At 38.6% G+C, this 25,841-nt stretch overlaps 2 protein-coding genes across 2 annotated transcripts; one reads left to right on the plus strand and one right to left on the minus strand.

The window, feature by feature from the left end:
- Positions 1-1,084: 1,084 nt before the first annotated feature.
- On the minus strand, positions 1,085-14,011 carry LOC140235602 (probable inactive tRNA-specific adenosine deaminase-like protein 3). Its single transcript, XM_072315644.1, has 9 exons — positions 13,939-14,011; positions 12,752-12,844; positions 11,866-11,920; positions 8,182-8,270; positions 7,693-7,909; positions 6,589-6,700; positions 3,995-4,148; positions 1,883-1,985; positions 1,085-1,259 (listed from the first exon to the last, which is right to left on the minus strand). Exons 1-9 carry the CDS (start codon positions 14,009-14,011, stop codon positions 1,085-1,087), a joined length of 1,071 nt encoding a protein of 356 aa, XP_072171745.1.
- A 3,866-nt stretch (positions 14,012-17,877) lies between these two features.
- LOC140235697 (uncharacterized) lies at positions 17,878-21,267 on the plus strand. Its single transcript, XM_072315744.1, has 3 exons — positions 17,878-18,208; positions 19,154-19,399; positions 20,426-21,267. Exons 1-3 carry the CDS (start codon positions 17,878-17,880, stop codon positions 21,265-21,267), a joined length of 1,419 nt encoding a protein of 472 aa, XP_072171845.1.
- The last annotated feature ends 4,574 nt before the right edge of the window (positions 21,268-25,841 follow it).

Raw genomic sequence — 25,841 nt, forward strand, 5'->3', positions numbered from 1 at the left:
CAAATTGTGCAACACCATTTGTAAGCAAGTCTACCTTTGGTGTCAACAACATTCTGCATTTTGTTGGCTGATGCTTATGAAATTTATATAGATGAATTAGGAACCAATGCAACATAAATACTGAAGAATGTGAGGACCTCTGTAGTTCAAGTAGATGGTTAATGAGCAGAATTGTTGATTGTTTTTGGTGATGTACTTTTGATACACAAGTCTTCCAAGAAGAAAGGCCCTTTTTTCTATGTTTCAAGGGTAACAAAGGAAGCACTAACAGACAGCCTTCATAATGCACAACACAAAGTAAGGTTGCTTATGGCAAAGGTAACACAGAAAGAAGATGAAGATATACTTGTGATACCACAAGAGGATATCAGTACCAGTCAGAACATAGACCGTGCCTGTAGGAAACTTATCACTTAAGGTAATTCAAGGCTAAAAGAGAAAGTGAAAAATAACATCACATTCTACACCAGAAATCCTCCTCCTATTGATAAATTTACCTTCCATGATGCACTCCCATCTTTCGATCCCCTATTGTGGAATTTAGTTACACTTCTCACTGCAAGTGTGTCTGAGATGAACACCTTCAAGAAAACTTCTCTTTGTGTATCTAGTGAAAGAATTTCATTTCACGAGAGGACTCTTTGTAATAAATTGAAGGAAGTAAGACGAGAAGTAGTGGGGTTTTTGCTCCAGTTTGTTATGAGTGAATCTTGCTTATATCCACTTCAAATCATAACTGCAACTGTAATCAAAAGATTATCATGTTCATCTCAGCTAACGAGAATAATGAATCATCTAGGTTTCTCAACTTCAGAATGTACTTTGGAATGACTGCTACATCTTGTGAAAGATAAACATGATTATGTGACACAGATGTCTACGAGTCTGTGATTATTATTTGCTTTTAAGATACTCACAAAAGTTGACTTTATATAATAAATACACTTGCACAAAAGCTGGCACCTCAGAATACTGTGAAAGGGACAATCACATGTGCACCCGTCAAGCTCATAATCGATTAGAGAGACCCTCTCTGATGTGTGGTGTGCCGTCACACAGGGGGCGGATCCCCCATCCATCTCTGCTACCTGTGGTCGAGCCCGTCCCCTTCCTTTCCCAGGACCACTCTGAAGGCGTGGTATCTGTGATTGAGTCCCGCTTCTGTGTGCAGCTTGTAGCGACTGCCAAGGGCGCCCTCTGGGTGGCTGTGGAGGTAGAAGACTCTCCTGATGCGGGAATGAACCAACGCCATGGCACACCTGCAAGACACCAGAAAATACACATATCACATGATATTCTGCAGTGATTCCACAATCTATTCAAACAGTTTGGTTTCATTACGAGACAAATTCGAATCAAGTTTACATTTCACATGAACTTAACTCATGAGAACATGACTGACAATTATTTGATGATGATATTGACTATAATAACTGTCATTGTAGATTATGTTTCCCGGTTTCACTCAAACTTTTTCATTCTCCAAGCTGGAACCTTTACACTACAGACAGCCTAGATTAAGTTCATGTCCTGATTTTCAATTACAATATGCACCTTACTTGATTTAAACCAAAGTTCTAGAAATATCCTTCCTTTCTTTTTTTTCAGGGGAAAAAAAAATCTCCTTAAAAAATAGTTAATAAATGAGCACTTATTTACACTCTCAAAAGAGTTACTAAAAGAGATTACAAGTAAATCTTTTTTTTTTTTGTGAGAGAAAAATGGTATGATTAAAGCCATGAATACTGTGTGAAAAATGGAGTCTTACTCCTATGAACTTCTCCTTCAATGCAATCACGTCAATCACAGTCACTCATATACGCTAGTCAAAATCTGCAGCCTATTGAAGTCACGCAAAAACAAACAGAACAAATAAACTCACATAACACATGGTTCCTGAGTGACATAAAGGTCATAGCCAGTGCAGAGGTATGGTGTATCCTCATACTTTTGGTCCCCCGTCACCGATGATTCCAGTGCTGCACCTGACATGTTACAAGAATGGAGAAAGAAATCTATTGTACCTAGCAATCATCTTCATTCAGTGAGAAAAAAATCAATGCTGGCTTTATAGCACTCAGACTACTAACTTATTGAGGACTAAGTATCAATCTCTTAATTTTCTAAGTAGCAAGTAGATATTGTAAACATCATTGTACTCAATATACTTCTTTCTTTTTCCCCTTTTTGGTTTTAATCACACATACCACGTATTGCTCACTATCAAAGGTATAACAATCTTCACAATAATTTTATCAATGACCTATCATACATGTTCATCTCTTTCTGCAATAAACAGTGTGACCACAAAATGAAAGAATGCAACATTATTTTTGTTCTCTTATTCCCGATTCTGAATATGTTCACATTCCAACAACTATATGCTTTTTAATATCAAATGTCTCATCATATTTCTAAAAACCTACAGCCAATGAGTAAAATGGAGTCAAAAAGAGAACTGAGCTTTCGTTCCTAGCAGAGTCTTCATCAGCAGCAAAATGACAAAAAGGCAGGGAAAGCAATCACATGTAGGCCTAAGGACTACAAACAACAAGAACAATCAGGGTCTGGTTAGGAACACAGAACAAAGAAAACAAAAGGAGAGGGTTGGAAGTCATGGGCAAGGAGCCCAACAGATAAAGGAAGGGAGATTAAAGCAGGAGGTGGACAGACATAAGGCAGAGAGGATCAGAGGTGATCCAAAAGAACAAAGGGGCATGGTAGGGCAACCTATGAATGATAAAAAAGAATAGGGAGGCAACAGCAAACGAGTTAGGGAACAACAGAGGGATTAAGAAATGAAGAAATGATTAAGAAATGAAGAAATGAACAGTATGGGGTGGGGGGGGGGCTGAACAAGCAGCGAGCCCAAACCTGGTGTACCAAGAAAAGGGTATGAATATAATCATATTTCATATATACACTTCAACCTTGATTATCTGGCCATGTCGGGACCGGCACTCTTCCGGATATGGCAGGATATGGGAGACTCAGTGTTAATGTATATACACTAGTGTAGCTGCCGTCCCAGTGCACTGGCAGGTAGGCAGGTAGCGTACCCCGCAACGGTTGTGTCATCTATGCTAGCCTGCGCAAAATTGCAGTCCTTCTTCACAGAAATATAGTATAAAGTCACTGTTTTTCTCAATTTTTGGATGAAAAAAAAAGTCCTTCACTGCATGAACGGGTCCAGATAATAGATAGATATTTCTGGATAAAAGGAGGCAGGATAATCGAGGTCGAACTGTACTTTTTTTTCAATATCTAATGTATCTTTTATATATTTTCATTTTTATTATTATTATTTTATAATTTTTATCATTTATACATACGTTGATATGATGGTAACATTCATTTAGGGCTTGCTGCTTGTTCACCCCCCTCCCCATCATGCTGTTACTATTTTCTTCATTTTACTCATAGGTTGCCCCCCCCCCCCCCCCCCCCCCCCCCCCCACCAAATCCTTGGGATCACCACTCCTCTGCCTTTTGTCTGTCCACCCTCCTGCTTTAATCCCCCTTCCTTTACCTGTTGGGCTTCTCGCCCATGACTTCCAATCCTCCCCTTTTGTTTTCTTTTTTCTTTGTCCCTAGCCCTTCCTTGACTGTGCTTGTTGTGTGTAGCCTTTACACATGATCGCTTTCCCTGCCTGTTTGTCATTTCTCCTCTGATGAAGATTACACTAGGATCGAAAGCTCAGGCCCCTCCAAAATTGCACGCTTACAGTATACTGAATTACACACCCTGACCTTACTACATGCTGCTTTGTCAATTTATCACTTGTCATGTGAACACAAAAATTTTCATCTATGAGAACATATCTGCTCAAAAAGAAGAGAAAAAGAATCTGCCAGGGAAGATGTCATATGCAATTTGCCATCACATGATCATATCTATCCAATAGCTGACTAGCATCTGACTGCACCATTATGACATCATTTCAAGGCATGGACAAACACTCTCAATAAGATGTGGGCACCTGTTGTCAGGGGCCAGGCCCGCCCCCTTGGCCATGGGCAACGAGGTCAATGCACTTCATGACAGCATGTTGGAGGGGGTGGTCCCTTGAGGTGGGGCAGTCTAAGGTCACTGCCAGCATCCTGTCAGTCTTGGGATCCACTATCACAGCTCCAGTCATTGCCTCATCCTGGAATACAGGTCAGAGAGTAAAAAAAAAAATATTCCTTTCCTCTCTCAAGCCAATCATGTACAATGCAAGGTGGTGAAGTTCATTAAAGAAAAAGTTTGTTTAAAAACACACACACACATACACATAGGATAAGGACATTTTGTTCTACAACATTTCACTTTCAAATTACTTGTTTGTCCATGGCCAAAATGTCAAGAACAACAAATACTTCAGTTTCAATGTGGTGGAGTTTGGGGGTTTGGGAATGAATTTACAAAGTGATTTCCAGATCAAAGACACTTTCTGGATGTTGTCCAGTAACTGGGAAGTCAGTAACTGCAGTAACTGGGAACAAAATCAGATTGGTAATTTCTTTTATTTATTTTTTTGATAGCACTTTTAATCAATGACTACAATTTCTATGACTTCTGAATTGCACCTTTGTACACCAGGTTTAGGGCTCACTGCTTGTACTCCCTCTCCCCCCCCCCCACCCTCCCTTACTCCTGCAGTTGCTACACAGATTGTATTTCACTTTTTTCCTATTCTTTATCACTCTCTTGTTCCTTATCTCGTGTGGTGTTGCTTCCCTAATCATTCATCTTCATCCTGCACAGGTTGCCCCCCAAGATCCTTGGGATTATGACTGGCCCACCTCTGCCTTTTGTCTGTTCACCCCTGTGCTTCAATCTCCCTCCCTTTACCTGCTTGGTTCTCTACCTTTGATTTCCAACCCACCCCACTGTTTTCTTTGTTTTTTGTTTTTCATTGTTCCCTAGCCCTCCTCAGACTATGCTTATCCTAAATGTTTGTTATTTTCCCTGTGAGGAAGATTCTTCTAGGACTGAAAGCTCAGGCCCCTTGTGACGCTATCTTACTCCATTGGCTCGCCACTATTGGAAAAGCAGTTTTCAGCAGCATTTTGTTGCTATTAATGTATGATCAAATACAGTATTCATCGCATAATCGGGCATCTGATAATCGGGAACCTCGCTTAAATGACATACGCTTCCCAGAAACATTTCCAATGCACGTTATTTTCACTGGATAATCGGGCGGGGACCTCTGATAAACGGGACAATTTTTCTTCAAGCGATCTTTGATTTTGTTGATATTTTACACAAAAAATCTACCAAAATACCACAACAATATTTCAAAGATTCCCTATCAGTTGTTGTTTACATCGAACTTACAAAGCAAGCTTCGGACTGGTGTGTTTTGACCTCCGTCCATCCAGTACACGTACATTTCAGCTCGCTGCCCGCCTTCGCTTTTCTGTACATGTGTATCTATGGCGAGCTAGATCGCTACATATTGACAACACATGTACAGTGCAGTGATCGCGGCAAGTAAACAATCAAGCCGTGATGATTGAATGATTGAAGGACTTTTCATTGACGTTCCCACATCAGTTCTGGGTAATCATTTCCCATGGTTGTGGATATGTATTTATACGAACGCCCTACGTGTCCAAGAATTCTACGAATGTTTAAGAAAGGTGCTAGCTTTTAATCCACATATTTTGTGTTCGAAGAGAGGTGACAGAAGAAGAACCCGGTTGCGATTACTCTACATCATTGCGAGAATGCAGGGAGAGCTAGAGGGTCGCGCCGAGGGGTAGCGTGGTTGTGTATTCATGTACATGTACAGTACGTCAGTATGCGTGTGTGTGTGTGTGTGTGTGTGTGTGTGCACTACATGTACATGTCGTATGCCGTTAGTGTATGCTGAGTGCTCATCGCGAAATCGGGCACCCCGCTTAAAGGGGCCGTGTTTGCTACTCCCAACATGTCCCGATTATGCGATGAATACTGTACAAACAAGTGGAAAGGAATTTGAAATCCAATTTCAGTGAAAGTAATCAGGTACCGCAATGAAGTCAAGGAACCATTGTCTCTAGAATACAATTGTTAATGTTAGTACAGTATAGTAATGAAATCAAGCCTTTGGAACAAACATTCAGGCATCTGCTCTGCTGTATACAACTGTAGATTGACATAGCCTATATACATATAAAAGCCTGCACGTAATGCAGATTCATTATCATGAAGACAATGCACAGACTTTTGAGATGGGCAGATAGACAAATCTGTTTCCTGCAATACACTTCAAAATGACACTGTAACTTAACTTATGCTCCCATTTCTTAACCACTTGCACAATATGAGTCCTTTTCACATGTGGTATGTCATAATAGTCATAAAAGATAACAGCACATGTGGGTAGGTTGCCACTGAGAATAAATACCCACTACACTACAGCATATTCAGTGCAATAATGACAGCAGACTTTCAATAATGTATTCAAAAAATGATACTACATACACATATATTTGGTGTAGACCTCTAAGATTTGGACAGTACTGGGACCAACACTGCTCCAAACTACTGGTGTATGTTTTAGTCAATCATTATACTACAATAAACCGATTAAGTGAGACATAGTTTGTCTTACATACCTTACCAGCACTGGGTCTAAGCAATGTCATATCCAAGGCGGACTGAATGTGGGTTCTGATGCTAACCTTATCTGCCTCAGAGAACAGTTGTCCCGATATCAACTTTGATAATCTGTGTGCATGGAAAGAGACATCATAATATATGATAAACAGAGCAGAGGTGGACATTATTATGAAAAGGGAACACAATAAAGGTAAAGAGGATATCAACTTTCCAGAATTTATCACAAAAACCAGACAGACAATTCCGCTGTACACGACAGATTCTATTTATACTCATACACAATATGACCAAATCAGCAGATCATCCAAAGTTTCACATGATGTGTGACAGACATTACAGAGCATGGATCATGAGAAGTCTACGTTCCAACAAGACATGCATCTGCCACTGTCTTTATCCTCTGTGACAACCAAAATATACACAATACACGAAAGGAAAGTGGAACTGACACAAAAGTGATGTCAATTTTTGAAAGAGAACTAATCGTCTCCTAGCTGGCCTTCCTTCTGCAACCTTGAACAGACTTCAAGCAGTATAGAATGCAGCAGCACGTTTGCTCACTGGGCTTAGGAAGTAAATATCACATCACTCCTGTTCTGGTTGAGATGCACTGACTTCCTGTCAAGAACAGAACTGATTTCAAGATCCTACGTTCATCTTTATTCTAAAGGCCATTCATGGTCAGGCCTGGGATATCTGTCATCCCTGATTGAGCAGCGTCATCCCAGCCCTTGACTTTGTTCATCTGGCCTTACTCTCCAGATGCCCATTACACATCTCAAGGAATGTGGAGGCAAGCCATTTGCCTCGCCTATGGAACTCCCTCCAATCATTTCTCTGTGAAATTGACAATCTGGAGCACTTCTTCAAAGCTTCACTCAAGACTTATGTTTTGTGTCAGACATTCAATGGAAGGATCATTATCAGGTTGTAGGTTTTTTCTTTCACAAAAATATCAGAGAGCACCTTCTAAGCAAAGATTTCTTGAATGAAATGCCAATTCACTCAGTTTTTACCCCCTAGCAGCCAGGCCAGGAACAACAGGCACATAACAGTGGTAGTGGTGGAGGTGGTGGAGGTGGTGGAGGGAGGATACTCACTCTTTGTCCTCATGGAAGGCGGTGGGCCAGTGACGCCGGGCTTCCTCAAACTGGGCCCTAGTCTGCGGCGGTGTCCTTGCGACCTGCGCAAGGACTGGTTGCCCAAGGAGACCAGGCTGTATGTCGCTGATATCTCCCAGGATGTCCTCCAGGCCAATCTGACCAGATTGTGAAGGTGACACCTGGTCTGCCTTGCACAGAATGATCTGCAGCTCATCTTTGACATTAAATAAGAAAGAATGAAAAAAATTGAAAAGAAATGAAATCCTGACAAACAACTAAGAGATAAAGTTTCAGAGAAAATGCAGGAAAATTTCAAATACATTAGTAACCAAATTACACTATACAACATGAGGAACCAAGTTTTCTAGAAATAAAAGCGTGTGAAAAGTTTTTGTCTGTACAATGCAATGCATGCCAGTTGCCATTTCATGCCAGAAAAAAAAAAAAAAAAAAACATACTCTACAACAGAAGTTTAGGGAGCATACCTCTTTCACCAGTGTCATCGGTGATGCACAGCTTGCGAACACGCTTTATATGGGAGAGTCCTTCCAGCGAGAACAAGCTTGAGAACTTCCTAAAGAGAGATGTAAACAATGGAAGGGCAAAGAAGAGATTTCATTCCAATTCATTTCATTTCATTTCATTTCATTTCAGTCTTAATTGTTCATATCATGGATATTTGTTTTGCTCACATTCTTTTTACAAAACAAAAAAATATACAATACACAATTACATTTGTACATGACCAGCATTCAAATGGCATATAAAAGATTAAAGAGGCATATTTTTGCCAACATTATAAAACAGAAAAACATCATTATATAGCATATCTTATATCAACATCAATTTTCAAACATTCAACTTATTAATATAAGTGATGTTCTTTTTTTAACTGTGAATACAAAGAAAACTATCATAGTGATTTATTTTCATATCTTTGGGGCACAATATAAAAAATCCTGCAAATCATTCATCTGTAATCACTAAATAAAAAAAAAAACAAAAAAACACAAATGAAATATTCTTACTCTGATCTGATTCAATCTCCTCTAACTTCTCAACATATTGCATTAATCATAAAAAATAAACATCATCAGCTACACTAATCCAGAACCTTCCATACAACCTCCAGCTCAAGCTATACATCCTTCAAAAACTTTCCTAAACCATACAACATATCAATCAATCAATCAATCCAACCAAAAAGATGTTTCTTTTTTTTCCAGCCCATTCAGATTTAAGATGTACTGGAAACACAACAGAGCATTTATCTAAAACATTTAAAGGGTACAGCCTACCGGGCATATTTTTCTTTTCGCTATATGACAGATAACAATTCATGAAACATACATCCCAAATATTTTTTGTATCGAAAATGCCTACCCACACTGCAAAACGATGACATCTGTGTAATATCATGCCAAGTTGATGCTCTGTAATTATACAATTTGTAGATCCTTTGATGCAAAGTCTGTAACGTAGAGCGATACATTACTGGCCCGGCATGCACAATCATCCAGTTGCATCAACTTCACATGCATTTATGATAATTCAGCTAGTTTTAACCTACAGTATTGCATTTGCCTGAGTGTGGCCAGTACTGCACTAACTATCAATACTGTAACAGTAGATCTGATAATCTAGAAGCAATAAGCACTGAACATGGGTAAATGAATCAATAAGGTGCAAAAACAGACAGAAGTCATGCGCAAAATGACAAACTTAATACATTTTGTAGCAAAAAAAGAGAGAAAAACTAGAAATGTCGCTACGGCGACTGGTGTATGCCTCCGCCATAATGCATGGTTCTCCTAATAGGTCTATAGTACAATGTCTTGACAATGTGTGATGACAGTTTCACACAACTGGCAAAATATTGAAATGACAGGTTTGCCACAAATGTGCTGAATGTTCACTTTCCTAGAACTAGGTTCAAGTGGATGAATGATTAAAACGTCAGAGTGTAGGTATTTGGGGGAACTGATGATTTTTACTTGACTTTTGACCCTTTTATAAGTTTATGCATGAGTAATTTTCAAGGTATTGAGAAAAAGTATAATTTCAGTATCAAATGGTAAAATAGTATTATCTAAACCTGGCCTTTGACCTTTGACCTCACAGTTCCAAAGAGAATCACTGTTGGGTAGAACATGCATAAATATGTAAGTTTCATGATAATACCTTGAGTTACTTTTGAGATATGGAGGAAGAAGTGCAATTTAGCACTTTCACTTGACCTTTTCCCTTTTGACCTTTGACCTTTTGGCAAGAAACTTCCCACAGAATATATATTGGGTTATACATGCATACATCAAGTTTTTAAAAAATCCTTCAGGCATTGCATATATATATAAGGAAAGTAGTGATATTTTGAGGAGTTGACCTTGACCTTTGACCCATGACCCCCAACTTCCCTAGATATTAAATCACTGCCCATCGGTACATGCATATATACTAAGTTCCATGAAGAAGATACCTTGAACCATTTGCGAGACATGGAGAAAAACATGAAATTTCAACCTTTTTTCACAACCTGTGACCATTGACCTTTGACCCAGTGACCCTAAAATCCAAACAAAGTATCATCCCCCCAGGATATATCCTCATACCAAGTTTGATACAAAACCACCTCACGGTTCTTGAGATATCGACAAAAACAAAATGGGACGGACGTACGGACGACCCGAAAACATAATGCCTCCAGCCACTTAGTTGGCGGAGGCATAAAAAAATCTGCTGAAAACTGCTTATCCAATAGCAGTGAACCAAAGGAGTCAAATGGAGTCAAAAGGGGCCCGAGTTTTTGATCCTAGAAGAATCTTTGTCTGAGGCAAAATGACAAAAAAGACTGGGGAAAGCAATCACATACAAGGACTACACACAACAAGAACAATCAAGGGAGGGCTAGGGACACAGAACAAAAAACAAAACAAAAGGGAAGGGTTGGAAGCCATGGGCAAGGAGCCCAACAGGTAAAGGGAGGGGGATTAAAGCAGGAGGGTGGACAGACAAAAGGCAGAGGAGGGTCAGTGGTAATCACAAGGATCAAAAGGGGGGGGGGGGGGTTGCAACCTATAAAGGATAAAGATGAATTGGGAGGCAACATGAGACGAGATAAAGAACAACAAAAAGAAAAAGAAAGGACAAGAGTGAGATAGCAACAGCATGGGGGGGGGGGGGGGGGCTGAACAAGCAGCGTGCCCTAACCCTGTGTACTAAGAAAAAGCAACAAAATGAAAGTGAGATGCAAGTTACAAATTATGCAAGTTACAAAAGATAACAAAGTAAATGCAGACCTCCCTATTCATCCTTATCCTTCATCTAGGTTGCCCTCTCTGATTTTGGGGGTCTTCACTGACCCTCCTCCATCTTTTCTCTGTCCATCCCCCTGCTTTAATCCTCCTCCCCTACTTGTGGGCTCCCTTGCCCATGACTTCCAAGCCTTTCCTTTTGTTTTCTTTGTTCTGTGTCCCTAGCCCTCCTCTGACTGTTCTTGTCTTGTGTAGTCCTTATATTATGTAATTGCTTTCCCTGCCTGTTCGTCATTTTGCCTCCGATGAAGATTTTGCTAGGATTGAAAGCTCAGGCCTCTTTTTACTCCATCCTACTTGAATACATTCTGAAAACAGTATGAATCATATCTTGAATTTCTCTTCACAGAACTCAAAGAAAAGCAGCAAATATCTCATTGGCATGTGAACATTTTAAAATTACAAGACCAATAATGTGCCTGAACATTGTTGTTGAGACTGTGCAAAGAACATGCAGTGAGTCCAATTGCATTTAATACAGAAGAATTATTCTTTTATACTAACTCGGCTCTGCTGGCAAATGTTACATCAAGCAATTAAGTACCATGTACAAATGCATAATATGTAATGATAAAATATACAATTCAAGCAAATTGCAATAGCCACTCTGCTCCAAACAAATACTTGATCACTATCAAAGGAAAGTTATGGAAAGTTAAGGAAAGTTTGTGTTTAAATGATTTTTTTTTCATTTATTGCAGAGGCATAAGAAACAACAACAAACTACTATGATGTCTGATAAAAACTAATTTCAATACAAAGCCTTAAAATCATGAACAAAACCTTCACAAGGCTTAAAAAAAAATATCAGTGCCACACTGTATAATTGATATGATAAAACAGGTGATAGTATCTTACCTGAGGAGATCATTTGTTTTCTTTTTATTTAGTACTGAAGCTGCATAGACAGGAACTGAGGGGTAAGACAGTAAAAATCTATTTATTAATTTAAAAAAAAACACACACATAGTATGTGATTATGAACAGTGATTACACATCATAAGGAAAATACAAAAACAAATCAACATATTTTTCTTTTTATAAAATGAAATTTCAAAGTGTAATTTTCTTTATATTTTCCTTATATTGTTCTATGCATGTTGCATTCTTCTCATCCAGCAGTGACTACACAGAAACTTTTAAATAAAAAATTGTAACTTTGAACATATTGCCTGATTTTCCCCAAACTTTCACCAATGTGTTCTGGTAGTATTGCTGCATTCTCTTAATTGAAGGTGGGATTTGTCCTTTTAATATTTTGATGGGTAAAATGACTGCTTTATTGCAAATCATATTTGGCCACAGTCTACCGCTGAAATTTATCAAAACTTCAAAGACGCATGTTTGATATGGATCTGCACATCCTGACAATTCTTATACTGGTATTTACCTCTCCTTTGAAGACTGTGATTCAAAAGTAAACTCTTTTTGGTGTAGTCCCTACAAAAATGGAACAATTGATATTGTTTGCATTCAACAAACATGCCCATGATAGTGGTAATGCAATGCAATGGACATAACTTGTACACTATATCTGAATTTGCTGTCTCTGAGCTAGGGAGGCTTACTGGGTATCTTTTCATGAATGTTTGGTATACGCTGGTTTTTAAAAGTCTCTGGTTAATGCATTACATCTATTTGTACATAATGGATGGACCTTTCAAGAAGAAACACATAATCCTTGGCTATACTGAAATTGCACTGATTTCACACATCAATAGCGACTAGAATATTGAATACATACCCAATGGAATAATTTTTGATGTTGCATGGTCAGGTAGCACTGGTATTATGGACATCTGTTCATTATGCACTGTGCCTCCAATACAGGATTTGTCTGTCACAAATTACATAACAAATAATGTCAACGATGATAACAAGAAACAGAGTTGCTACGACAAATATGAATGATCTGATAGCATAGATATGGGTGATGTAAATTATTCTTCAGGTTTGAACATTATTAACAAAAATGAAATAAGGTAGTACTTATTCTGACAGATTTGTCAATCGGGAGCACAGACTCCCCATACATGAGGTTAGTTAATCTGAAAGTGAAAAAGAGTTTATATCTGAATATTTGTGCCATTATTTTGTTAAATTCTGAAGATTTGTTAATTCAAATATGTACCAACATCTGTTATTCTGAAGGTTTGTTGATTTAAAAAAAAAAAAAAAAGCTTTGTTATTCTGAAGGTATGTTAATTTGAAAATGAAATGAAATGAAATAATCTGAAAATGACATGATGATGAGGTTTGTTAAACTGAAAATGAAACAAGGTTTTGTTAATCTGAGAAACTGAATAATATGTGGCTTTTTTCCCCCTTTGAGTGACATCTTATCATAATAGTTCTGCACCATGCATGGCTCATCCTGATAATGTGGAAGAGGGAAGGGTGCCAAGATACAAAGAAGAGGAGTTTCTCTTTTCATCTACAGATTACGACTGTATTCCAGTTTGTCTGTATCTTGTGTGTTTGTGTGCATGTTCATACACATCTGTGCACACAACCCTATGCATTAGATGTGTGTGTGTGTGTGTGTGTTTCTTCATGTGATCAGTAACCACATTACAGTGCTCATCTGTTAATCAGAAACCATCTAAGTGCAACAAAAAAATTAATGTAACAAATATTTCACATACATGTATTCCCTACACGTATGTATTTCTACCGCTTCATCAGAAAAGTGCTTTATTGGGGCAAATTCTGGCTGAAACACTTGCATTGTCAATCATTACTGTCTAAAAATGATAAGTAAATCCTCAGAAATAATCGCAGGGATTTCACTCCCTTCCAAGAAAGGTTACTTTCCAACCAATTCCAGATAGATTATGCCGACTGCACAGTCTAAACCTTTGCGTAGGACATAGTGTACGTGGTCATACCGAGAGTCATCAGCTTCTACAATACACATACTCATCCACTCACCACTCCTTGAGAGCAATATGGAGTCACCTTCCCCAACGGAGTGGTGCAGCCTATACTCTCCCTGTTTGTACATAGTAAGCATGTAGTGTGTTTGTTTGTGTATGACAGATAGCATTAGGAAGCATGGATATGAGAAAAATGTGTTCATTGCAATCAGTGTGGTTGCATCAAACGTGCATGTCGTCAATTGTTGTTAACATGTTAAAGGCAAAACATAGTTCTAGTACGCCTGCAAATTGTCAAATTTCACTCCAAAATGTACACATACAATGCCTTAGAAATGTGTGGAATAACACTGTAATAACAATAAATTTGTTGGGTAATGATGAAAATGCGAAACTTTAACCAAAAATGTTGGCATCTCAGTATGGTAGGTGTTCAACACACCGACCGGGTCCATATCAACCGACCGCGCCTATATAATGGCATTGCGCGTACAGAAAGAAAATGTACGCATGGGACTACGCGCAACGGTGTTCGATTCTTCACTGGGCTACGCTACCGAGTAAAATGAGGCGAAAACAAATAAGTATTCCCTTTAAATTAACGACATTTAGCAAAATCGAATAAGATTTATCGTGTAACTACATATAACTAGGCCTACCTTTGCTGACTCGTTAGATGTAGAGTATCCTTCCGTAATAAATTTGACGATTTTGACCGCAAAATTGTCACCGCCGCTTGTACGATCGTGTACGTTACACATGGCATACCCTAGCCCGACCAGACGCTGTTACGCTATGCGAAAACAGCGTCTGACGAGCGCGGCATGCAGCCTCAAAGTGAGGAACCTCAAACACAACTACAAAACTTAGGAAAATGTATACTTTTCTCCTTTAAACAGAATACTTTACTCACGTTAAATGCATGTTTCTATTACAGAAGAATAGTTCGCCACACTGGGTCCATGGAGACCACTTGCGATAAGTCCGTGGAACAAATAAAATGACACTTTCTGGCGCAATTCCATGGTACGTCGACGTACCATGTACAGCGACTGTGCTGTGTTCAAGTGTATTGACCGATTCTGTGACGCGCTATGTGTATTTTTTGGCATGGGCAGCGCCATTACTGCGGTGTATCATCCGACCCCCCCTCCTCTCTCCCCACCCCTCTCACGCGCGCAGAATGAAAAACTGATGCATGGTTGTTTTAGCCAATGGGCATCTCGTACTGAGTGCGCGAATGCTTGCTTAGTGCGCGAACCTTTGTTACAGGTGCGCGATAAACATGTTGCCCTGGGGGTGGGGGAGAGCAGGGGGGGGGGGTCGGCTGAGACACCGCAATTTGAGCTCATGGCTGCGCCCAGTGCCATAAAATGTCTGCTGCCCTCAACGAACCCGAATCGGTCAATAGTTAGGCCCACCGAACTAAAACATAGTGGAATGCGTGTTCACCCAGGAAATACGCAGCCACCAAAACTTGCTACCACCGCCATTTTGTTCGGGCAATTTTTCCTTATATGGAGTGCGGGCTGTGTCTCCGAAGCGCAATTGACCATTGTCATGTACAAACGTGCATTGTTACGTCATAATCACTAGCCACTGGACGGCGTACTCTTGCTTGCGCGCGTACCAGTGGCCCAGTCTGACCGCGCCAAAGCGTGCACTCCATATAAGGAAAAATTGCCCGAACAAGATGGCGACGCAACACGGTAATTTGGCTGCACGGTCTCGTGTATGTTGGGAATAGGGACACGCATTCCACTATGTTTAGTTCGGTGGTTAGGCCTGGCGTGAAAGATTGTGTACCGTGTGGACATGCTGGATATGATGATCAATTTCGGTAAGTTTCATTGCGTACATTTGAATACTGATAGCATCAGATGTAGAGTAAATATTGAAGAGTATACTCGATGAGTTTGAGGTGACAAAAATTATGTTAAGTATCAAAATTCAAAGCTATCGTGATACGATTACGTCGCTCTCCTAGTGGTTGGTGGTCGCGCGCGTACAGCCCTGTCGCGACGTACCATGTACAGCGACTTACCCATGACATACATCCATTATTTTGTCGCCCGCTACGACCGTACGAGTTGAAGCAGAAACGAGAAATGAATGTGAAAAAACAAACCGACTCATTTATTTCAATTACCGTACGATGAAAAGTTTCCTAATGAAAATCAATTCAAATTCATCAAACAGTCCTTCAAAAGTAATATCGAAGGATTCAAAATATTATTGGGGAAAAAATGACGGATAGAAAAAAAACCGCGGCCTGTCGAAAAAACGCATTTAAGTGCCCTTTATACGTAATTGTCAGGGTGGTCGGTTCAAATGAACAGGGCAACTGAGTGCGGAAAAAATGACACCTCACGCGTTTGAAGCCGCCATCTAGCGCGTACCTCAGATCGCATTTTCAGTGCGCGCTTGTGAATCCGGAGTATTTTCTCCACACGTGAGTAAAATTTCAGGCAAATTGTGAGATTTTTCACGTTTCTATTGATAGAAAAACGTTAGGTGGCCGGTATTATGAACACCCAACCATACTTACTGAATCGGGGTCAGGCTAACTTGGACTCAGCAGGGACAACTCCGCCTCACACTTTGATGGTGGGGCCGAGTTGTCCCTCTGGATTGTACAGTGTTACAATATAAGAGATTCTCTTTGGTTACAATACTATGGGAGCACTCCGCGTTCTGGCTGGTCACAGTTTTTTATGGTCATTGTGATCGATTGTGTAATTTATGTAATTCTAATAGACTAGGGGATGAATTTCACTATTTATTTGAGTGTCATACATTGAATAATGCCAGGAATAAATTCATTAAATCCTATTATAGAATAAGACCAAACACTTTAAAGATGTCTCAGTTATTTAATTCCCAAAATCGTAGTGAGTTGATAAATTTAGCTAAATTTTGTAAGGAAATAATGAAGCTCCATAAGAAATAATAATTATTAATATCATTATCTGTATTCTTTTTTCATGTAAATATAGCTTTTTACAATGTTAAGTCATATTATTGAAATTGCTTTTATCTGCGTTATTGTTGCCCTGCTTTTTTTTTTTTCAACTGTTTTGTTTGTCTTCCTTCTCTCTCTCTCTCTCTTTCTCTCTCACTCTCTTTCTCTCTTCTGGGTCCTGCACCATTCTGTATATTTTGTATATTTTGTAAATATGCAATTTTCTGTATATATATGTAATTTACAATGTATTAATGTATTAATTAACTGATTTTATCTGTTACGGTGTTTATTTTTAATTTTCTTCAATACCCTGACGTTGGGTGACATGAGAAAATAAAAAAACCATTGTCATTGTCATTGTCATTGTCATTGTCATGGGCAAAGTTGATACAATGAGCGCATCAAAGAACCTCTTTGGCGAGCCTACAAAATGAACGTGTGCCTGTCACTTTGCCTATCACCGAACTAAAACAGGTGAGTTGTGGAGGATTTATAATAAAATGCTGAATCTCGTGATCCGATATGGTGTGGCTAGTTTTTCGATAGCTCCACGTCTTGGTGTGTGGGGATATCGCCTTGAAGATATCCCTTGCGATAATTTTTTGGTCACAGCGAACGTTTATTATTGTACCACCACATGGCCTCTATGGCCTCTGCGGTGTGCATGTGTGGGGATCGCGTGTGCATATGATGCGGCGCGCGCACGCCAGATGCTGCCAGCAAAGTGCTCTGTGTGTGTGTCACTACGTGTGTGTGTGTATGTGTTGTGTACAAAGAGGTTCTATGTGCATACGAGGCAGCAGGAAACTGGGCTGTCGCTTGCGCATAGCTCTACATACAGCATGCATGCACTCTGTATGTACTGTACATTATCTGTATATCGGATCAGGGAGGTCCACCTCCCTGATCGGATACAGTAACTCCAGTATTAACGCTCACAAATCATGTATGTCTTGCAAAACAACCAGACTCTACTAAATTTCTGTCAACTATAATTATTAGTTTACTTATTTCGAAAGTGCACTCGCGATGCTCGAGTCACTAGAAGTCGGTTGTGAATACAATCATGTCCGCTTAGCCAAGTGCGAAGAGGCCAGCGTTGAAAAGAAGGGGAAAATTTCCCAAAGCAGTCATCACTTTGCTTTGAAACTAGGTAGCGTTAATTACTATCCACCAGAAGGGCACACATGTGTTCTGTTAGACAGTAAATGCGAGGAGGAAAAACGGTTTATCTTTTTAGGTGGATCACGAACAGGGGAGCCAGCATCCATACCATTTTCATCAAACCTGGTGGAAGTACGGGTGAAACTTAGTGAGGACGACGTTGAAATAATGTCCGCTGTAACTTGCAGAACAAGTGGTATGTTTCTTGTTTTATTTTTCACATCATTTATGTGAAGTAAAAATAGATTAGAATATAAAGCTTTGTATATATATGACATCTTATACATATAACGTTAGATACTAACAGATAATCTTGCTACATGTACCTCAACCTCGCATTTAATTACTTAAAAAATTAGTCAAATAATCGCTTAAGTTAAAGGTCTTTACAAATCCTTCATATTGTGATTCATTCCACTGATTCTGATCTTTCATATATTGAATTTCCTCTCGGTGGAATGAAAGCTTCATTGTATTTCTTCAGTTCAAAAGGGCTCCACTGTTTAGGCAAGGTTGACTAACTGTACACACAGGCAAACACATGCACACACACAAACACACACACACTTTGTAAATGTTATCTTCATACAGTGTCTGATGGTGAGATGACATAAGCCTGTGTCCTGTGTGAACACAAACCTACCACATCTACCACCATCTTTACCACACAAACATACACAGTTTATTTCATCATGGATATTTGTATATTTAAAGAAAAACAACAAAAAACTAAACAAAAATGGACAAAACAGTTTACAACCAAGTCAAACAAATGTGCAAACTTACAAAATCATCATCAAAAAGTGCTGGAAACCTGGAGCCGATTTAGACCAAAACTGTACCATCCCTTTTATCCCATCGGGGCGAGTCCGGGTCTGGGGTATACTCGGCAAAGTGCATATGGGAAATGCTTGTTGAACTAAAATTAGTCTGTTTTTAATGGTTTTTATTTTTGTTTTCATTAAAGCAAGTGTTTTGGTTTGATTAATCTCATAAACTATTTCATTGTTTTGTACAACAGATTATCAATTAGAAATAAATATCACAGACAAATATGTGACAAAATCATGGGCGTGTGATATTTCATTATATGTTTTCACTAACATACAATGTACCTGCTTGTACACTGTACCTCTCCTAGGTTCAACTATACCATATCTCCAGTCTCATGGAATGGCTGCCAGACACACTGGAGACATACTTGTATGGGGAGGACTTGATCTCAGTTTCAACAGCACTTCATCAAAGGACCTCTATGTCATCAAAGAGACCTCTAAATCGGCAAAATCACCATCTTTCGACATAACAACCGTGCAACTAGAGGAGAGTGCCACACCCAGCAAAAAGGGAAAACTGCTTTGTTTTCAAGGAGGCAATGTTCCATCAGGTACATAGTATTAGCTTATATTGATGTAAATGTGGAGTTGTATGTAAAGTTTTAGAAACTGTGTGTAGATGGAACAACTGAGATTTCATTGAGATTTCATCTTATTAATATGCACACTTGTCATCAACTTTAGATGTGCTAATAATATACACACTGCAAAGAATTTGGGCTTATGAATTGCACTGGAATCATTCATCATCAAATACAAAGAGCACATATCACAAAATAAACAAATATACACAACAGTTCTCGAGAACAGTAATATTCCGCATAACTCTTGGACCACGGTTTATTCATACAATGAAAATCTTAAACAGTAACAGAGCAAAAATACATATTTAGTAACATATATACATGGACATACACACAGAAAAGAACAAAAATAAAAGTAACATCTGTCAATACACTTTAAAGGACAAGTTCACCTTCATAAACATAAGGATTGAGAGAATGCAGCAATATTAGTAGAACACATCAGTGGAAGTTTGAGGAAAATTGGACAATCGATGCAAAAGTTATGAATTTTTAACAATTTTGTGTTAGAACCGCTGGATGAGGAGACTATTAAGGCTCGTGATGTCATATGAGTACAACAGTATAAAGAAAATGTAAAGAAAATTCAACATATTTTCACTTTTTTCGCATAATAAAAGAGCACTTGACTTGCCTCTTTCTAAAGGCAATGGGAATGATATAACCCATAACATATGTCAGTAACGAGTCGAGGGAATGTGTACTTTTTTCAAAAGATGAAATTTTGTGAAATTCTCTTTATATTTTCCTTTATATTGTTGTACGCATGTGACATCATACACTGCAGTAGTCTTCTTATCCAGCGGTGACTGCACAAAAACTTCAAAAATTCATAACTTTTGAACGGATTGTCCGATTTCCTCTAACTTTCAATGATGTGTTCTACTAATATTGCTACATTTTCTCAATCCTTATGTTAATGAAGGTGGACTTGTCCTTTAATAAAATCAACAAACTGGTTCTTTTTTCAAATTTACTTTTTTTCTCCCACAGGTAGGGCTGGTCACACATTCACAAAGATAGGAAACGACAAGTTTGTCGTCTTCGGTGGCTACAAACACAGAGACTGTTATTTACCTGGCCAAGGAGATAGGTTCACCCCATCTTGTGATGATGGTAAATTCTATCTTCTTGATGGGGACAACTACAGGTGGAATCACATAGCATCAATTCCAGAAGTAAAGGGCAGATGCTTTCATTCAGCTGCATTCATGGAAGACACTGGAGAACTAGTACTTGTGGGGGGAGTTCAGTATGAAGGGGCAGTTCCTATCAAACGTATGGCAATTAATGAAGCAATGATTCTCAGCACTTCGTTCATCTCAGGCGTAATGACATTTTCACTTCGAAATGTCATCTTGGACATGTCTCCCTTGGACATCACCTTCCTCTCCTTTCACAGCTGCACAATTCTAAACAACCAAATACTAGTTATAGGTGGTTACCATCAAGAAGATGAAAGGAATACAGACTATAACCAGTCACCTAACATTTCCTCTGCTGTCTACGTGTTGGATCCCATGGCCAAGACATGCAAAAAATTACAAGATACAGTGAGTGATGACTTTGCAACAGCTGGACACACATCTCACGTTCTGGAGGAAGATTGTGTCATTGTGATGGGTGGAACATCTAAGCAATTCTGTTTACTTACAGGGAGAGATTTTACACCGCCATCATGTGAACTGCCTGAATGCAACATTGAAGACCGTGATGACCAAGGAATATCATGGATTGACTGTGACAAGTGTAAAAAGTGGTTTCACAGGTTCTGTGTGAAACTAAAACGAGCTCCAAAGAAGTACATTTGTCCATTGTGTAAAGCAAGGCGTTAAACTCTTGATACTTTCAGAGATGAACCCCTTCCCTTCCCCCCCCCCCCCCCCCCCCCCCGTTCTGCCAGCCATATATATTATATACGTTGTTTCCTTGTTTTCGTTATATATTGTATTTGTTCGGTTATAACGAAATTTCGTTATAACGAAAGAAAACTGCCGGCCCCGAGCATTTCGTTATAACGGGAGTGCACTATGTCTGTACACATTTCAATTTACAATACAAAGTACTGGTGCAATGTACATGTACTATGCATAATGTACAATTACAATGTAGTACATGTACTGTATATGGATGGTGACACCCCTTCACCACCGACACTTTACAACTCTGATAAACCAGTATTTACACATACATTTGTACTGTAAATTATCTTCTGAAAGTCCAATACTGTTTCCTTCTGTTAGCTTTTTTTTTCTTTGAAAATCATTATACACCAGTATACAGTGTACAGTGTGTACGCAATAAAAATAATTTTGTTTGATTTCATGCAGAGTAACAACACCTTAGAGCACAGGTACATTGTATTCCTTGTTCGTATGAAGTGTCATTACTCAGTATGGGAAAAAAAGAAAGCTGCTTTTGCTCAGCACAAACACTTTTTTTTTTTCAAGTCTTACACTAATTTTGCTCACCTTTTTTTTTAAATGTAACTGTCTCTATTGTGAGCACATCATGGCTTTTTCAAAACAAGACTGCACAATACAATTCAGGTACAGATACAGTAATCTGTGAAGTGCAAACACTGTGCATCATTACACCCTGCCTGCTGTAACAGTTACCCATTGTGTACAGATTGTGTACAGCTGTACATGTAACTAAACAGAATAATGTTTGATAAGCACATGCCTGGGTTTTGCTGAATTCCAAAATTTAGGATGATCTCCCATACGTACAATTTAAAGCTCTACTGGTGTTTGATATTTCTATCAATTTCCAGTTTTCAAATTATGTCACAAATGTGTGGTTTTCTATTTATTTATTTATTTTTTTTTTTTTGGGGGGGGGGGCACACATGACACGATGCCCATTCATACAGCTGTATTCATGTTAAAGATCACAAGGTTATCTTTTAAGCATGAATTTAACTGAACTTCAGCAAAATGTACATTTTCTTGCCTAATATAAGTGGATGACAGGAACAATGAATGCTGCAGGTATTGACCGATTCTGTGACGCGCTATGTGTATTTTTGGCATGGGCGCAGCCATAGTGGGTGTATCAGCCGAACCCCCCCCCCTCCGCACTCCCCCACCCCTCTCCCTACATTAGCACGCGCGCAGAATGAAAAACTGCTTTAGCCAATAGGCGTCTCGTACTGAGTGCGCGAATGCTTGCTGATACACCCACTATGGCTGCGCCCTGTGCCGTAAAATGTCTGCTGCCCTCAACGAACCCGAATCGGTCAATAGGCAGGGTTTCCTTAATACAACTGCAAGTAGTCACTTTTATAGGGAAGGTTGGACTGTACTCTTAATGGACACGTGATGCATCAAAAGAAGATAACATGCATTTATGAATACACATACATTCATACATGTTGTGCATTTGTATAGCATAATCTGCATGTATTTAAACTTTTCCTGGTCACACGCAGAAAATACAGCCAGTCTATATCTAAGCAGAAATCTGCCTACTGTATTCTCTTTTCAGATACATATCTATGCATGTTACTCTTTGTTTTGTCTTTGTGTTTGAGTGTGTGAGCGCATGATATATCTTCTGACACCTATAATGTTTGCATCAAAAGAGTCAGTGCTTGGTTTTTCCAATTTTAATCACATCAGAATAGGCTACATGTCTGCCACTTTCAACGAGAGAATTACATCAAGGTCACAGGCACAGAAAAGCCTGTTGTCACATTAACATAAATCATTTAAAGGTAAAACACAGTTTTGGTATGCCTGCAGGACTGTCAAATTTCACTCCAAAATGTACAAATACATGAAAGCTTTTTCAGAAAACATATAAGCAAAAATCACATTTGGCAATGTTAAAAAAAAAAGCAAAACCCTGCCAGAATTTGTTCATTAGTTGAAGACAGTAACAAACACTTATCTGTACAGTGTGTCACAATGGCTACATTGCAATGTATGTCAAGTGTGCAAAATACACACAAATGTACAATGAGCTGCATACAGGCTAACAAGTGTTGTAAACTTGCAAATGTGACACTTGCCCTCCTCAAAGATCTTTTCTTTTCTTTTCTTTTTTCCTGCCAACACTGACTTGCATATCAATCTCACTTTCCAGGTACATGTACATTATTGGTTTCAAATTCCATATTCAACAATAATTTTTCTCATTCTACAATGTAGTCTCATTTCCTCTTGGAAAGCAATCCTCTACACAGTGGGGTAGACACAATTTTTGCCCACTATCTGTGCCACAAAAACATGTTAAACAATGTACATGTACAGCAATTCAAGTACATGTACTTGTGAATGACATTCTTAATAGAATACACAACTAAACGCTGTGACTTTGTACAAATGTTAGCATCTCCAGTGACAAGAAAGAGCAAGCGTATTACTGTACATATTACATGCAATATATTCTTGATCTCAAGTCTTGCTTAAACATGTAGGAACAGTGAAAAATCATATAAAATTTGTCAAAGCAGAGGGAAATGTCTTATAAAATAGATTTTTAATGTGACTTCAGTCAGTACACTGTTCCGTACATTCACAAAAATGAAATCAATGTGGGCAAACTTGATAAATGAGGAGCCATTGGAGAAGCATATAGGTGCTAGATAAAGTTAAAGTGTCATAAAGTGGTAATATTCAAAATGTAAGCAAATTGTACCAAACAAGGAACTCGGTAATACAGTGTGTACCTTTGGCAGTATGAGTAAAACATCAGTTCACTCTTGGTCTAATTAATCCAAAATCTTGCAGAACAAAATCAACTCAAGTGAACGATAGGAAAAAAAAAACCATTTACAAAGTACATCGTATGGCCAGTACATACGTACAGTTCGATATAAACTGTACAACAATGAACGTGTTACTGTATCCTCTCTGCACTGAAAAGGATTGCTGATACATGTACATATGACATGTATATAAAATGTGGGAATACACATTGTACAGACTGTACTCCTACAAAATTGTATCAGGGAGGTACAATGTACAAAGTACTGTATGTAAGACTAACACCATCCTGACATACAGTACATGTGCAGTACCCAGTCATATTACAAGTAATTGCAGAGTACAATACAACATACCGGTACGTTGCAGCTACTTGTACATGTTGTACCTTGTGACTCAGCAAAAAACCAATCACTTACACCGTGTAAAGCTACATTTACACTGACTGTACATGTTATTCATGCATTTGTGTGCAAAATTGGGAGTACACAACAACACATGTACAGTGTACCTTCATTACGTATAAGAAGTACATTGTACAACACTGTACAGAATAAAATCATGAATATGCCAGTACCGGTTACTCTGATCATACAACTGTACATGTACATGTACACTGTATGAGGATGCAATATGTAGCTGGGCAATCCCGCAGTTGGTAATTGGGTGGACATGACATGGATAAAAGAAATGTGCCTACCCATTGTAGCTCTATAATTTAGATATTAAGTAATGCCATGGATGTTCACCGATCACTAAGGTCTTTCAAATTCAATAGATTTTATTCTTAGTATTTATTGATCTTGCGAGATATAAAACCATCATTCAAAATGTACATGTGGGACTGGGGATGCTGAAATTCAAATACAAATTACAGTGGCTGCTTTGAAAAAATTTTCTTCAATTTTTTGCTAAAAGGTAAAAGATGAATACATTTAAATACTCCATAAGTCATGTGACATTTTGTTAATTACATAAGGGTGAAATGACTTGCAGAACTACTCTGGACAACTGTAACGTTTCTAACCGTAACGTTACCAACCATGCATTTGGGGGTCTAGCTAATAAATTATCGGTCGAACTACTAAAAACATTTGCTTGAACATTTGTCCTGATCATTTAAATTAATGCAACACTTTGTTTGAAGTTACTTGAAATTTTGCACACTTTTTGTTACAAGACATTGATTTTTTTTTGTCATGTCCTTTTTTCGCACCATACCAGCCCTTTTAGTTGCCACAGCAATTGTAATATTTATTGGATTGTACTCATTCTTTTCTATGAAACCTGGGAAGGATGAACATGTTTTTAACATGATTTTGACTTGAAATGAATAAATGGTGATTTAGCGGTAAAAATAAATATCTAAATTTCTTTCAATGTAATGGTAGTAACCGCAGAATTGCCCAGCTAAGTTCTAAGAAAGAAAATACAGATCTACTTGTATAGCAATGTAATTAAATTACCCAGAGAGAAAACGGAGCCTTTGTAAAAGAGTACAGTACATTGTAGTTTACAGTTGTATACTGTACATTTGAAAATGACAAATACATACAGACAAGATAAAATAACAAGAGAAGGCAGAGCTTACAAATACACTTGTACAGTGATGGTACGTGAAAATAAACGCTGTACAATGAATTGTACTCGTAGCTCCTTCATGATATAATCAAATGATGGTTCAGATGGGATGGACA

The sequence above is a fragment of the Diadema setosum genome, chromosome 1 (genome assembly GCF_964275005.1).
Source record: "Diadema setosum chromosome 1, eeDiaSeto1, whole genome shotgun sequence".
In the NCBI taxonomy this organism is placed as follows: domain Eukaryota; kingdom Metazoa; phylum Echinodermata; class Echinoidea; order Diadematoida; family Diadematidae; genus Diadema; species Diadema setosum.